This window comes from Ovis aries, chromosome 4 (assembly GCF_016772045.2).
Source record: "Ovis aries strain OAR_USU_Benz2616 breed Rambouillet chromosome 4, ARS-UI_Ramb_v3.0, whole genome shotgun sequence".
Classification (NCBI taxonomy): Eukaryota; Metazoa; Chordata; class Mammalia; order Artiodactyla; family Bovidae; genus Ovis; species Ovis aries.
In genome coordinates, this window is record NC_056057.1 from 16,268,061 (window position 1) to 16,280,393 (window position 12,333).

The following is a 12,333-nucleotide window of genomic DNA, read 5'->3' on the forward strand; positions in this document are numbered from 1 at the left end:
AAAAAAAAATCTTGATTTTAAGATTACAGGCCACACAAGCACCCTGTTGTCTCAGGCTTCCCTTTCCTTCGCCCTCTTTGCCATTCCTTAGTTTTGTGGTTTTCCTCAGTATTTCAGTTGGTCTCTTTCCAGATCCCCTACTTACACAAACGCTTACTCTCTGTTTATCTATACTGCAATACACTTCATTTGGCAGAGTAATGTGTACTCTGACGACTACTATTTCTATGAATACTTTAGTGTGTTAGAATTCATAAAAACATCTTATAGACATGATTCCATTCACTTTGCAGAATAACCCTGTGAAGTAGGCTTATATTCCCAAGTGATAGATGAGGAAGCTAAGTCTGAGGGAGATTAAATGACTTGCTGAGGTCACAGAGTTCATAAGTGTCAAGGATTTCATGTGGAAGAGTGATAAGGAGACATCGGCTTTATCTTTTATGTTCCATAGGATTTAAGTACAATATCTGAGACTTAGAGACAATCTTAGAGACAAAACAGTCCATTAGACTGTCTCCACCTTCACATATTAATAAAGCTCTAATCTAAATTGTTTGTGCCGATTTAATTCTCTGTCACTCTTTGAGAGGCTGTGGAAGTAGATTAAGGTTGTTCTTAAAGTGATTTCATGCTTTTTTACTTTGGGGGCAATAAAAAGAAAATTGAATTCACTATGAAAAGAATTAGCCTCTCAAGGATTTTTCCCGCCAAAGTGATCCTCTGAAGAGTCCACTATATGATGAAAACAAGGAATGATTGAGTTTTAAAATAAGGCAGGAATCAAAGTGATGATTAGCAGTGGCTTACTGTTTCTTTTTGTACGGCTTTTAAAGAAAATCAAGATATACCTACTAAGGCTCCAATTACCACAAACATAAGCAACACTCTGGAACGAATTACGTAATGAGTTTGTGACTCCTAAGTACCTCACTTACGGCGGCCAGGATGTCAATGGAAGTTTTAGAGGCGTTCTTCTAAGTTTATGGACAGACAACCCAGTTATTGATAATGTATATTGATTATTGACTGGGCCATTGTCATACAACTCAATCACTTTTCCCTGACACCCTTTAGTGATGAAAAGGGAGACAGTAACAATGACCGGCACAATTCTCAAGTGGATGGGGAAACAAGAAGGTGTTAGAAAACGAGATTCAAGTCACTATAACGTTTCCTTTAGTGTCCTTTCCCAGCTTTACGTTTCAAAGCATTTAAAATAATTTCAATTCTCTCAAATCAGTTTCTCTCCTAGAACTTTCTTTCATTACGGTATAATTGGTTTACAATGTTATGTCAGTTTCTGCTGTACAACAAAGTGAATCAACTGTATGTATACACACACCCCTCCCTCTCCAGCCTTCCTCCCACTCCCCCACCCCTAGAATTTCAGTATTCCCCACAAAGCAACAGCATTGTAAAGTCCGTGATAACTTAAAAACTTGCTGTAGGATTTAGTGGGGATTTGTTGTTGATGGTTTCTTCGTTTTCTCAAAATCAACTCATCAAAGATGAGCAAATTATTTCCCTGTGCCAAGAATCTCACTGGAGAGGGAGAGCCTTCTGATTTAGTTAAGTTCGAAACCTTAAAAATAGAAATGTTGACGGTGCCTTTAATGTCAGAGAGAAGGCTGTCTCATGTTGATATTCAATATAATTTTCCACTGGGGGGAAATCCCCGCATGATTCAAAATAAAAAATGTGTTGATGGTGACATGGGTGTTGAATGTTAAGAGGATAAAATGTGCGTCCTTGAGGCTGAAGGGAAAGTATGTATGCACTCCTGGGAAGAGAGATGGAGAGTGAGGGAAAGAGTGAGGGAAAATGAAAGTTATACTGAAAATGATAAGGTAGACGCGATTATGGCTCTGATTGCAGAGATCATGCATAGAACTGCATCGAGGAGTAACCTTCAAAAGTCACCTAGTCAAGCGACCTTTTCTGACATCTAGAGGTCAAACTGCCTAGTATTTAAACTTGATATGGCTCTGGCTTTAATTAGTCCCGTTTTTAAGCTGATTGCCCTGCCTGTAGCAATTTTGCAGTCATATTAAAAACGGTGGGTGTCTTCCACTCCAATTTGGAATCATGGACCCTTAATATCACTATCATTAAGTCTGTATCCCAGGTCAGTCCTCCTTGACAGACAAGGTTCAACGTGGAGCTCCTTGTCCAGCCCACGTCCACTGACAGAATCCGCAAATTCCTCATGCATCTCTGTAAATCACTCCTCTGTTCCACCTCTGCCTACTGCTGGCATGCGCATATGTGAGCCATTGCAGAGAACAGAGAGGCGATTCAGATGCTGGGAGCGTTTTCAGAATAATGATACTCAGAGGGATTCCACATAGACTTGCACTTTAATTTATGAGTATGGGTCACTTTTGTCAAAGAAAGCATGTGTTTACAATATTCAAACATTTAAAGCTCTGGAAAACGTTGAACTCTGGGGTTTGGGCTTATGCCTCTGCTGAATGTTTACATGATTTATGTTTTGACCATGGAAAAGCTAGAATGGAAAGAGAGACCACCTAACTGTACCCTAAACAGTGCTGAGGTCGTCGGAAAATGGACAGTATTGAAGACTGAGCATCTGTAGATTGGGACAAGTCATTCCACCGGCTCTGACTTATTAATTCACCTAGTTCTCCATTCATTCATCCATATTTATAGTCTCCCTCTGACACTCAAACAAGATAGCATCAACACTGTTCAGATTGTAAAGGGGCAAGTCATCCAACCTCTTTGGCTCTTGATTTCCTTTCCTATAAAATGAGAGAGTTCTTTCAAATTCCGTGATAGTCTGGAAATATTTAGGTCACACATAATATTTAGGTAGTATACAGTTATAACAACAACCACCCAACAAGTTTTTTCTGCCCAGACTTGATTCCAACCACTTAATGGTTAAAAGGTTCCTTAAAGTGAAAGTGAAGTCACTCAGTCGTGTCCGACTCTTTGCGACCCCATGAACCATAGCCCACCAGGCTTCTCCATCCATGGAATTTTCCAGGCATGAGTACTGGAGTGGATTGCCATTTCCTTCTCCAGGGGATCTTCCCAACCCAGGGATTGAACCCGGGTCTCCCGCATTGCAGGCAGACACTTTACCATCTGAGCTACCAGGGAATCCTTAAGAACCCCCCAAACCAGGTTAAAGGTTCTCTTTGCAAGAAGTGGCCTCAGTTCCACGGCCCCTGAAGCTTTGGGGAAGGCCACGGCTTTCTCTGTGATGAACTGGCATAGTGATGGGGGCTGAGAGAGGTGCCTGGTGGGATGTCCCTGCCCTTCTGACCCCCGGAGAGCCACTCCTCATGGTTTTCTTCCAGGTGGCCAAGAACAAACTCCCACTCTCAGAGATTGACATCTGAAGCCTCAGCCTCAGCCCTGGGTGATTCACCAGCCTACGGGGGTGAAACATACAAAAGCAAAGAATTATCTGGGCTTCTCAAAAGGTAATACAGTTTATAGACTGATAGTCCCCAAATCACAAAGGGTCCTCTTTGTCTCTGGTGTGCATGCTTGAGGAGTGAGTGAAAAGTCACTCAGTGGTGTCTGACTCTTTGTGACCCCATGATTATACAGTTCATGGAATTCTCCAGGCCAGAATACTGGAGTGGGTAGCCTTTCCCTTCTCCAGGGGATCTTCTCAACCCAGGGATCGAACCCAGGTCTCCCACATTGCAGGTGGATTCTTTACCGGTTAAGCCACCAGGAAAGCCCAGGAATACTGGAATGGGTAGCCTATCCCTTCTCCAGTGGATCTTCCCCACCCAGGAATCAAACCAGGGTCTCCTGTATTGCAGGCGGATTCTTTACTAGCTGAGCTACAAGGGAAGCCCTGTGTGCATGCTTAGTCATGTCCAACTCTTTATGACCCCATTGACTGTAGCCCATCCATGGGATTTTCCAGGCAAGAATACTGGAGTAGGTTGCCATTCCCTTCTCCAGGGGGTCTTCCTGACCCAGAGTTTGAACCCACATCTCTTGGATTGGCAGGCACATTCTTTACCACTGAGCCACGAGGGAAGCCTAGTCTCTTGGGGTCCAGTCAAGAAATTCAAGCAGTGTCATGCAGGATCTTTGCATTTGCCCTCCCTATCAGTGAGCTGACAGTTTGGGTCCAGGGACCAGGGCACTGGATGAGCGCTTCCTACTGGGCAAAATCCAATTGTCAGTTCCTCTTTATGGCATGTTCCAAAGTAGATTTTAAAACCATATCTACTATCTCCTAGGAAACTTGTAGTTTTTATAAGAATTTTAGAAATCTCTCAGAAGCCCTTGTCAAAATTTGGAGTACCTTCAAGGGAAGTGTATGGAGAAGTACTATAACCACTGATGTCAGATGGAATTCCTTCACTTGGGAAAAAGCCACGGAGCACCACAAGGCTGCAAGATGTCAGGGACTGCTTTTTATACGTTTTGAAACATAGGCACTTTGATTCTAATGTCTGTGTCATATGCTAAACACATGTGACCTTAACTAAATATCGCAAAGCCCACCATAAATTAATCGTCAACCTTAATGGCTTCCTCATTTCAAAACACATTTCTTTTGTAAGTTAATGCCCTAAGGCCAATATTTTAAGGTGACAACACAGAATTTAAGTAAAAAACATATCCAATATATATGTCTATACAATTATATACACTTGTGCGTCCATGCACACAAACCCACACATTTCCACACACAATTTCTCTGCCATTTTAAGACAAAATAGAAGGAGAGGAATTTTGCAGACATTTGAGTCCTGTGCTTTTGCTACCATTGGCAACCTTAGGTGTTTTGAGAGTCTCAACTCCACCTTACTAAACCAAAAGGGCAAAATTAAGTGGAATTAGACCTTTCAAAAAATGTCCTTTTCTTTACCAGCTTCTGTTGGGCTGTGTGGGTAGCCAAAAGTTTTCTTTAGGAAATAAAAAAGACACATAAAGACTCTAAGGCATCTATAAAAGAAGAGAGGTAATTTTGGAAGTTATTAGAAGCTGCTATTTGCTTTTTGAATGTCCTTGATTTTGAAATTCATGATCCAAGTTCTTTGATTCTAAGAAGAGCGTGCACTCCTGATATTTCCTTCCAGGGCTAAAGGTGGGCAGGATAATACACCTCCCCAACATCCACAAAAGATGTGTCTCTTTTGTGGAGACAGGAAGAAGGAAAACGCAGCTGGGAGGGAGGTGTGGACAGAGGCAGGTCCTGACCAACATTCCCTCCTCCCCTCGGTAGAAGTGAGCTGGAGGATACCGCCTCTGTTCGGCTTCCTGTGTGAATTAATAGACACAATATGAGTTTTGGGCTTCCCTGGTGGCTCAGCAGTAGAGCATTCGCCTGCAGTGTAGAAGACACAGGAGACCTGGGTTCAGTCCCTGAGGTAGGAAGATCCCCTGGAGAAGGAAACGGCAACCCATTCCAGTATTCTTGCCTGGAGAATCTCATGGACAGAGGAGCCTGGCGGGCTACAGTCCTTGGGGTCGCACAGAGTTGGACATGACTGAGCATGCACACACATAAATGAATATGAGTTTCACTTGAGACACATCTTTCGGCAACATGCTGACTATTAATAACAACCAAAAATAGGCAGGATAAACTTTTGAAAGAACACCTTTTTTCCCCCCTTAAAATGTATATGAAAAAACACAAGGGACTTTGAGAGAGAAATGATCAATGAAACCAATTAGTGAATGTTTTAGTCTATATGTTAAATAATCTGACATGGTGGAACATTCACAAGAATAAAAATTTTTAAGTGCTATCTGTGCATAAGTGTCCACCTTTATTATTACTGCTAAATGTGAAGCAGTAATACAATAGTATAATTCAATATAACACAATGTATACTTATATAAAATATTTATAATAATCTACTCTATGGAAATGTAAATGGTTATGTGTTTCCATTGGAATACAAACAGTCTAGTATATTTAACACATTTTATTTCACACATACCATATTTTAAATAGGAATAAGCTCCTAGTTCCCTAACTAAAGGAATATTCAGTGTAAAAACAAAAGTTCTTACCAATGTTTCACTCAGCAGAAAATAACAAGGTTTACATATTAAAGTTCCTGTATTTTTAAATTTTAACAGGTACTTTGTCTTAAAGAAAAAAAGAATATTTCAATGCCCCAGTTCAAATAAAGATCAGATTCAGTGCTGAGTCAGAACCTTGACAAAAGCACCTAGGGTGTCTCTTCCCTGCACAGTCTCCTGAGCGCTTTCAGACACATCTCCCTGACTTTCCTAATTACCCTGAGAGACAGGGACGGGCAGGACTCAAGAGCTCCTTTAGGGGTGAATTGAATGCCTTGGGCCTCCAGTCTTTCATTCTACAAGGGAGAGGATGAAAGGGCACTTGCCCCACAGTACAGAAACAGCATCAAGGTGGCGGCACTCACAGGCACCATGGCAGAGACCAAAAACTCAAGACAAAAAGTTGACATTAGGCACTTAAAACCTCTTTCTTTAATGACCTGGCAGCATCTGAAAAACTAAACGTGTAGATCTATTTCTAAGGAGAATTTCTCTCTGTGGGATAATATTGATCATTCACTCATTTTTTCATTCATTCAACACATTAAAGAGTTCCTTTTGGGTGGCAAGCCTAGTTCTGGAATCAAGAATTTAGTACAACAAAGAGCCGGCCTTCAGGAAAATTGAAACCCTTGTGAAAATATGCAGAGCAGGAGATAAGGAAGTTGATTTCAGGAATGATGCCTGCCTTGGAGGAAATACACCAGGGGATATGATAGTGGTAGGGGAGGGAGGGAGAGGAGAGAATTGCCTTTTGTATAGGTGGAGAAGGAAGTCAGACTTGAGACCTTAAGAATGAGCCAGCCTGATAAAGTCAAGGTCTGGAAGCAGGAGTGAGCTGAAGGAGGCCAGGTCAGTGTGGCGGGAGGCAGGCAGCAAGGGCGCAAAGGACAGGAGCTGCGGCCCAGGTTACAAAGGGTCCCAGATAACGTGGGAAGTGGGTGCAGCTTGCTCTCTGTACAAAGAGAAGCCAGCAGAGCATTTTCTTCAGAAGGAAAAGGGTGTGATCTGATCTCTGGCTCTAAAAGATCAACTTGCCTGCTAGGTAATAGAAGGGCAGAGGTGGAGGAGAGAAGGCCAATGGAGAAGTTGTTTTCACAGCCCGGGTGAGAGATAGTGGTGATCTCCTTGGGAGATGCAGCAGGAGACAAGTAGCCAGAGGCGAGATAATTTTGAAGGTAGAACTGGCAGGTCTGCCACAGGACTAGATGTGGAGAGAAGGGAGGGGAAGGAGGACCAAGAACTATTTAGGTATCGTGGCATTAGCAAGGAGTGCGGGTAGCACCACTTCCAGGCTGATGGAGGGAAAATCAAAGGCTTTATTTGGGATATTAGGTTAGAGATGTCTGTGAGAGACCTAAGAGGAGACGTCTGGTAAGAAATTAGGTGTGTGAGACCAGGGCTTCCAGGAGGAAAGATAGACATTTGGAGGCCATCAGTGCGTGGACGCTGGTTAGTGCCATGGGTTGGTATGAGAGCACCTAGGCAGGAGCGTGACCAGAGAGGGCAGGGGCCTGAACCGAAGTCTATTCTTGCGACCAGAAGACAAAGCAGCAAACGAATGCAAGGGTTGCTAGCAAGGAAACAGAAGACAAAAACCATAAGGTTGATCTGCATGTTCAAGTGAGTGCAAGGCTCTGGAGAGTCCATAGATGAGGATAAATAACTTAATCAGTTCTTTAGACACTTCTTCTCTTCTCTCAGGTCCGGTAAAGATGTTCACTTTTACCAAACCTCTTAATTACAGGTACATTTTTAAAAGCTACTGTCGCCTACCTTTGCTCCAGTGTCTCCAACTCCAGGTAATCCCCTTGATCCAGGAGGTCCTGGGATTCCTCGAGGGCCCTGAAAAGGAGAGGGAGCAACCTTGCTGTGTGCAGGGTTCAGGAAGGGAAGCGAGAAGAGAGACAGGGAGGAGAAAAGAGAAAGGAAAAGAAGGGAAGGGAGGGAGGAGAAAGGAAGAAAAGGAGGGAGGGATGAGAGGAAGGAAAGGAAAGAGACCGGAGGAAGAGAGGGAGGGAGGGAGGAGATAACAGCAGCATCCACACTTACGGGCACACCAGGATAGCCGTCACCTTTGAGTCCTGGAGCGCCCACTGGTCCCTGAGGGCCTTGGGCACCCTGGGTGAATTCCAACACAGGAGATCTCATAAGCCTAAACTATGAAACAGCTGGCAAAACTTAAGATCAGTACCAACTCAGCACACCAAAGGCAGATTTGATAAGGGCAGAGAAATGGTCTGAGAATTTTTAGGAGGAAATATGGAAACTTCTTGTCTCCTTGTAAGTCTTTCCCATTTCTGTTATGGGAAGCAAATGATGAGTGGAATGAGTGTAAGGAGTATATATGAACTACTGCAAAGTCCTCCACAGGAAACACTTCATGGGGGTTAGAAAAGAGCTAGTTGCTGATATTTTAATTTTAAAAATTACAAAACTTTAGTGCATCTTAAAATAAGGGGAAGTATAAAATGAGAAAATTTAGTAAGCACCATGTGAGAAGAGTAGAGAAGAATATGAACAAAATTTTATGTATAAAATAAGATAGTGTGTGTTATGTATTATTATGTTACATCTATTATCTTCCTCAGTGAGGCCCAAATTAAGTGAGGAAAAAAAGCTCAAATAAAAATTAAAAACATTAATTTTTTAAAAACACTTTATAAAAGAATAGGACACAGAGTTAGTGGTTCATATCCTGAGAACTAGGAAAAAGTGATAGGCATTGCTTTACCATGATGACTTTGGGCATCAGAAACTTAGTAGTAATACTGGCCTCTTATATAGAGGATAAGGAATCAAGGAGGAAATATGCCCTTCAAACAAGAGCTCTCTGTACCAGTGAAACTCAGAGAAATTTCTGGCCAGAATAAAATGGAAAGAAGGAAAAATGAAGAAGACTCTTACCAAAGAAGATTTACTCATTGTAAGCCTATTGCACTTATATTTAAAACATTTCTTTACATCCCACATCCCATTCTGTTGCTGTGATAACTCTTACAGTGGCCTTTGTCAATACACATCAATTATTTTGATAAAGAGCTGTTCATGATTTAAAATATTTATGTTTTGTATATTGTCATATGTGAAATAGATCACCAGTCCAGGTTCGATGCATGAGACAGGGTGCTCAGGGCTGGTGCACTGGGATGACCCTGAGGGATGGGACCAGGAGGGAGGTGGGAAGGGGGTTCAGGATGGGGAACACATGTATACCCATGGCTGATTCACGCCAATGTGTGGCAAAAACCACTACAATATTGTAAAGTAATAGCCTCCAATTACAATAAATAAATTTTAAAAAATAATTTTAAAAAATAAAAATAAAATATTTATGTTTTCTACATCATTAGAAGAAACGCTAATAATAGACATGTGTTTTCCAAGATTGGAAAAAGTAGCCAGATTCTTAATATTTGTCTTATATGTAAGCAAACGCTGAAATCAAGCTGCGTTATTCCAAGCCAAAGTGTTGCCCTGAACCTAATTCCCAAAAACGGTTTCTGATTTTACTCCTATAAATAAATAACTGGGGAAAAAACTTTTTATGCCATAAGAAAATTAAATTGATTTTGAAAATCATGAATACAACAGCTGTCATTTCCTATTAAGACAAAGAGACTGGCCTTGTATGGTTAACCATCTTAAGAATGGTCTTCAGAAAACATGTGGCCACTTATAAAAATGCACTATTAATGCACTATTTAGAATGCACTATGTACTTAATATACATCAACAGAAATCCAAGATGATCTCTTAAAGATGTATGACAAAGCAAAAAACAAATTATTCTGGAGCACTGAATTCTGGTGGATCCCCCACTAAGGAACTGGTCATGTCTGAGAAGTAGTTTATTATACTATTCCAATTATGTGCAAGGTTGAAGTGCTAAGCATTTCCTATGGGGACAGGTCCCCAAGTAAGATGCCTATTTCTCTGCGTGCTTACACAAGGAGCAGGCCAGCCACAAAACAAAGCAGTAACTCCCCCCTGGTTAAGTTGAAATTTAAAAAGAAATTGGAATCAAAATTCACTTTCCATTTTCATTCCTAAATTCCAAGCCTGTAACAAATTATCAGCAGCTGTTATTGTTTATCTTCTGGCCCCCACACTGCAGGAAAAGCCATTGAAACATCCATAGTTTAGGAACATTTTTTTCCTAGAGATCTGTGTCCTGTCTCCTGCAGAAATTTCAGTTAACTTGTTACTTCTTATGCTAATAGGGGGTAGGGAAAGGCTAGTGTTCTTGCTCAGATTTTAATTTTGGATGCCTCTTGATAGTTTCATGGATGGAATTCTGCAACTTGGCTTTTCTGCACTGGATTCAAGAAAATCTTTTGCAGAGTGATTCTCTTTGAAGTGTCTCTCTCATTCAACAGAAATTAGGGTAGAAATCTTAATCAGGTGTTTCAAAATGAGCTTTAAAAAAAAAAAATCTGGGAGGTCCCTGAAGAAATGCATAAAACTGAATTAATGTGCCAAAATGTTTATCAACTAACACTCCATGAACTTAAAAACAATCCTTTAGGGAAAAATGGCAAAACGAGTAATCATCAGAGACCAAGGGATTAGAAAAATGACTGGAGTGAAAAGGCAAATAACTCTAAATACCATCACCAATAACAATCAGTAGAAAACAGTCAGCTTATAAACATCAACTATACATTTAGATGGTGGTTCTCTTGTAAAGAACAGTGTAAGTAGAGAGAAATAACCTTGCATCATGGACCTAGGGATGCATAGATTCAGGAAGCTATCAAACAATACGAAAATTGTCACCCAAATGTTCTTGACTAAGGCCATGCCTGTAGTTTTAGCATTCGGAAGTTTGGAATTTTCTCCTTGAGTCATGCATAACTTGGATTTCTGTAGAGTCTTTTACATAGCTTGGGTTCCTATGTGCCTCAGAGTCTGGGCAGTAGGGTGACCATCTTGTTATGATTTTCCCAGGACATTCTCAGTTTTAGCTTGGAAATAGCCCAGAAACGTCTTCTGTCCCCAGTAAGCCAGAAGATAGCACTCTAGCAAGGACAACTCTCAAAGTGATTAAGAACAGCAGAGGTCAGGATCCTACCTCTTGCTTTAAGAGGAATCACTGCAAGTTATGTTAGTATATAATAGGCTTTGAATTATACGCAAAGACGGTTCTAAGTTATCTTTTTTGAAGTTTGAAAGTCACTGGTGTCAGTACTTGAACCCTTTCATTGAGCACAGACAATTTGATAAAATAAGCCAGCTTCAAAGCTACATAACAACATGCTACTAATTTAATGAGCGCTGATTATGGAGCCCTGAAGCCTGTCCTCATAAACAGGGATGTGCTTGTCGACATTTGGAAAGTAGCATTTCTCTGTAAGGCTAGTTTTATGTGAGGAGGGAAATGGTACTATGTTGTCATGGGAAAAATAGTGATGATTACTTAAAACTGTCTTCTCCCATCATTATTTGCATTTTCATTTAAAATAACTCTGAAAGATGGACAACAAGCAGGGAAATCTAATTCAATAAAGTTTCTAAACATGAACTCTTTGGACAGTGTTTCGCAGAAGAGATGCATTGGCCATTAATATGTAAATGAAGGAGGCCAGAGGCCATATAATATCATATTACAGACATTACAAAAAGAAAAACAGCATTTTCAATCAGCTGTTTAGTCAGCAAACATTTTACCAGAGGAGCTATCATCCTCCACATTTATGAAAAATAAATGATCTGCTGGCTTGATTTTTTAAAAGGGGAATAATATATTCTTATATCTCCGTTCATCAGTGTAGAGACTCTAAGTAGAACAATCTCAGTCATAACTTATGATGCATTAAATCTACTTTCATTTTTTATTTCAATAAATTAAAGAAGATGAATAAAGAATACCTTTGGCCCTCGAATAGCAATTCCAGGTTCTCCTTTAAATCCAGGCATCCCAGGTCCCCCTCTGTCTCCCTGCACATGTTAAATAATTTTCAGTTTCAGGCTTTAGATTTTATGAGAAACCATCACGGCACAGGGCATAAAAAGCCATTGGCCAATTATAAAGAGCTTAATCTCTTAGAATCAGATTCAGAGAGAGTACATCCTTCTAATATATTTGAGAAGAGTTTCAAATCTTAAGCAAATAAAAACTGTCAGTAAAGACTACTAAGCTTTTCGGAGAATAGCTGAAATAATAAGTGGCTCTCTAGACACAAATATTTAGACTGTGAAAATGTCTGGGAATGCTCTTACATCTGAGTAGATTTCTTTTCTGCCAGACTTTCTGATTAGCAGATTATTCTGAACAAATGCAATAAATTCTTACAT

The 12,333-nt window shown here is 40.7% G+C and overlaps 1 protein-coding gene across 2 annotated transcripts in view; it reads right to left on the reverse strand.

Moving 5' to 3' along the window:
- COL28A1 (collagen type XXVIII alpha 1 chain) overlaps positions 1 to 12,333 on the reverse strand; it is a 182,395-nt gene that overhangs the window by 80,438 nt on the left and 89,624 nt on the right. For both annotated transcript variants that reach the window (XM_042248398.2, XM_027968477.3), the window contains exons 23-25: positions 11,908 to 11,976; positions 8,089 to 8,157; positions 7,813 to 7,881 (exon numbers count right to left, since the gene is read on the reverse strand). In XM_042248398.2, the coding sequence (XP_042104332.1) occupies positions 7,813 to 7,881; positions 8,089 to 8,157; positions 11,908 to 11,976 (207 nt within the window). The remainder of the gene's footprint in view (positions 1 to 7,812; positions 7,882 to 8,088; positions 8,158 to 11,907; positions 11,977 to 12,333) is intronic.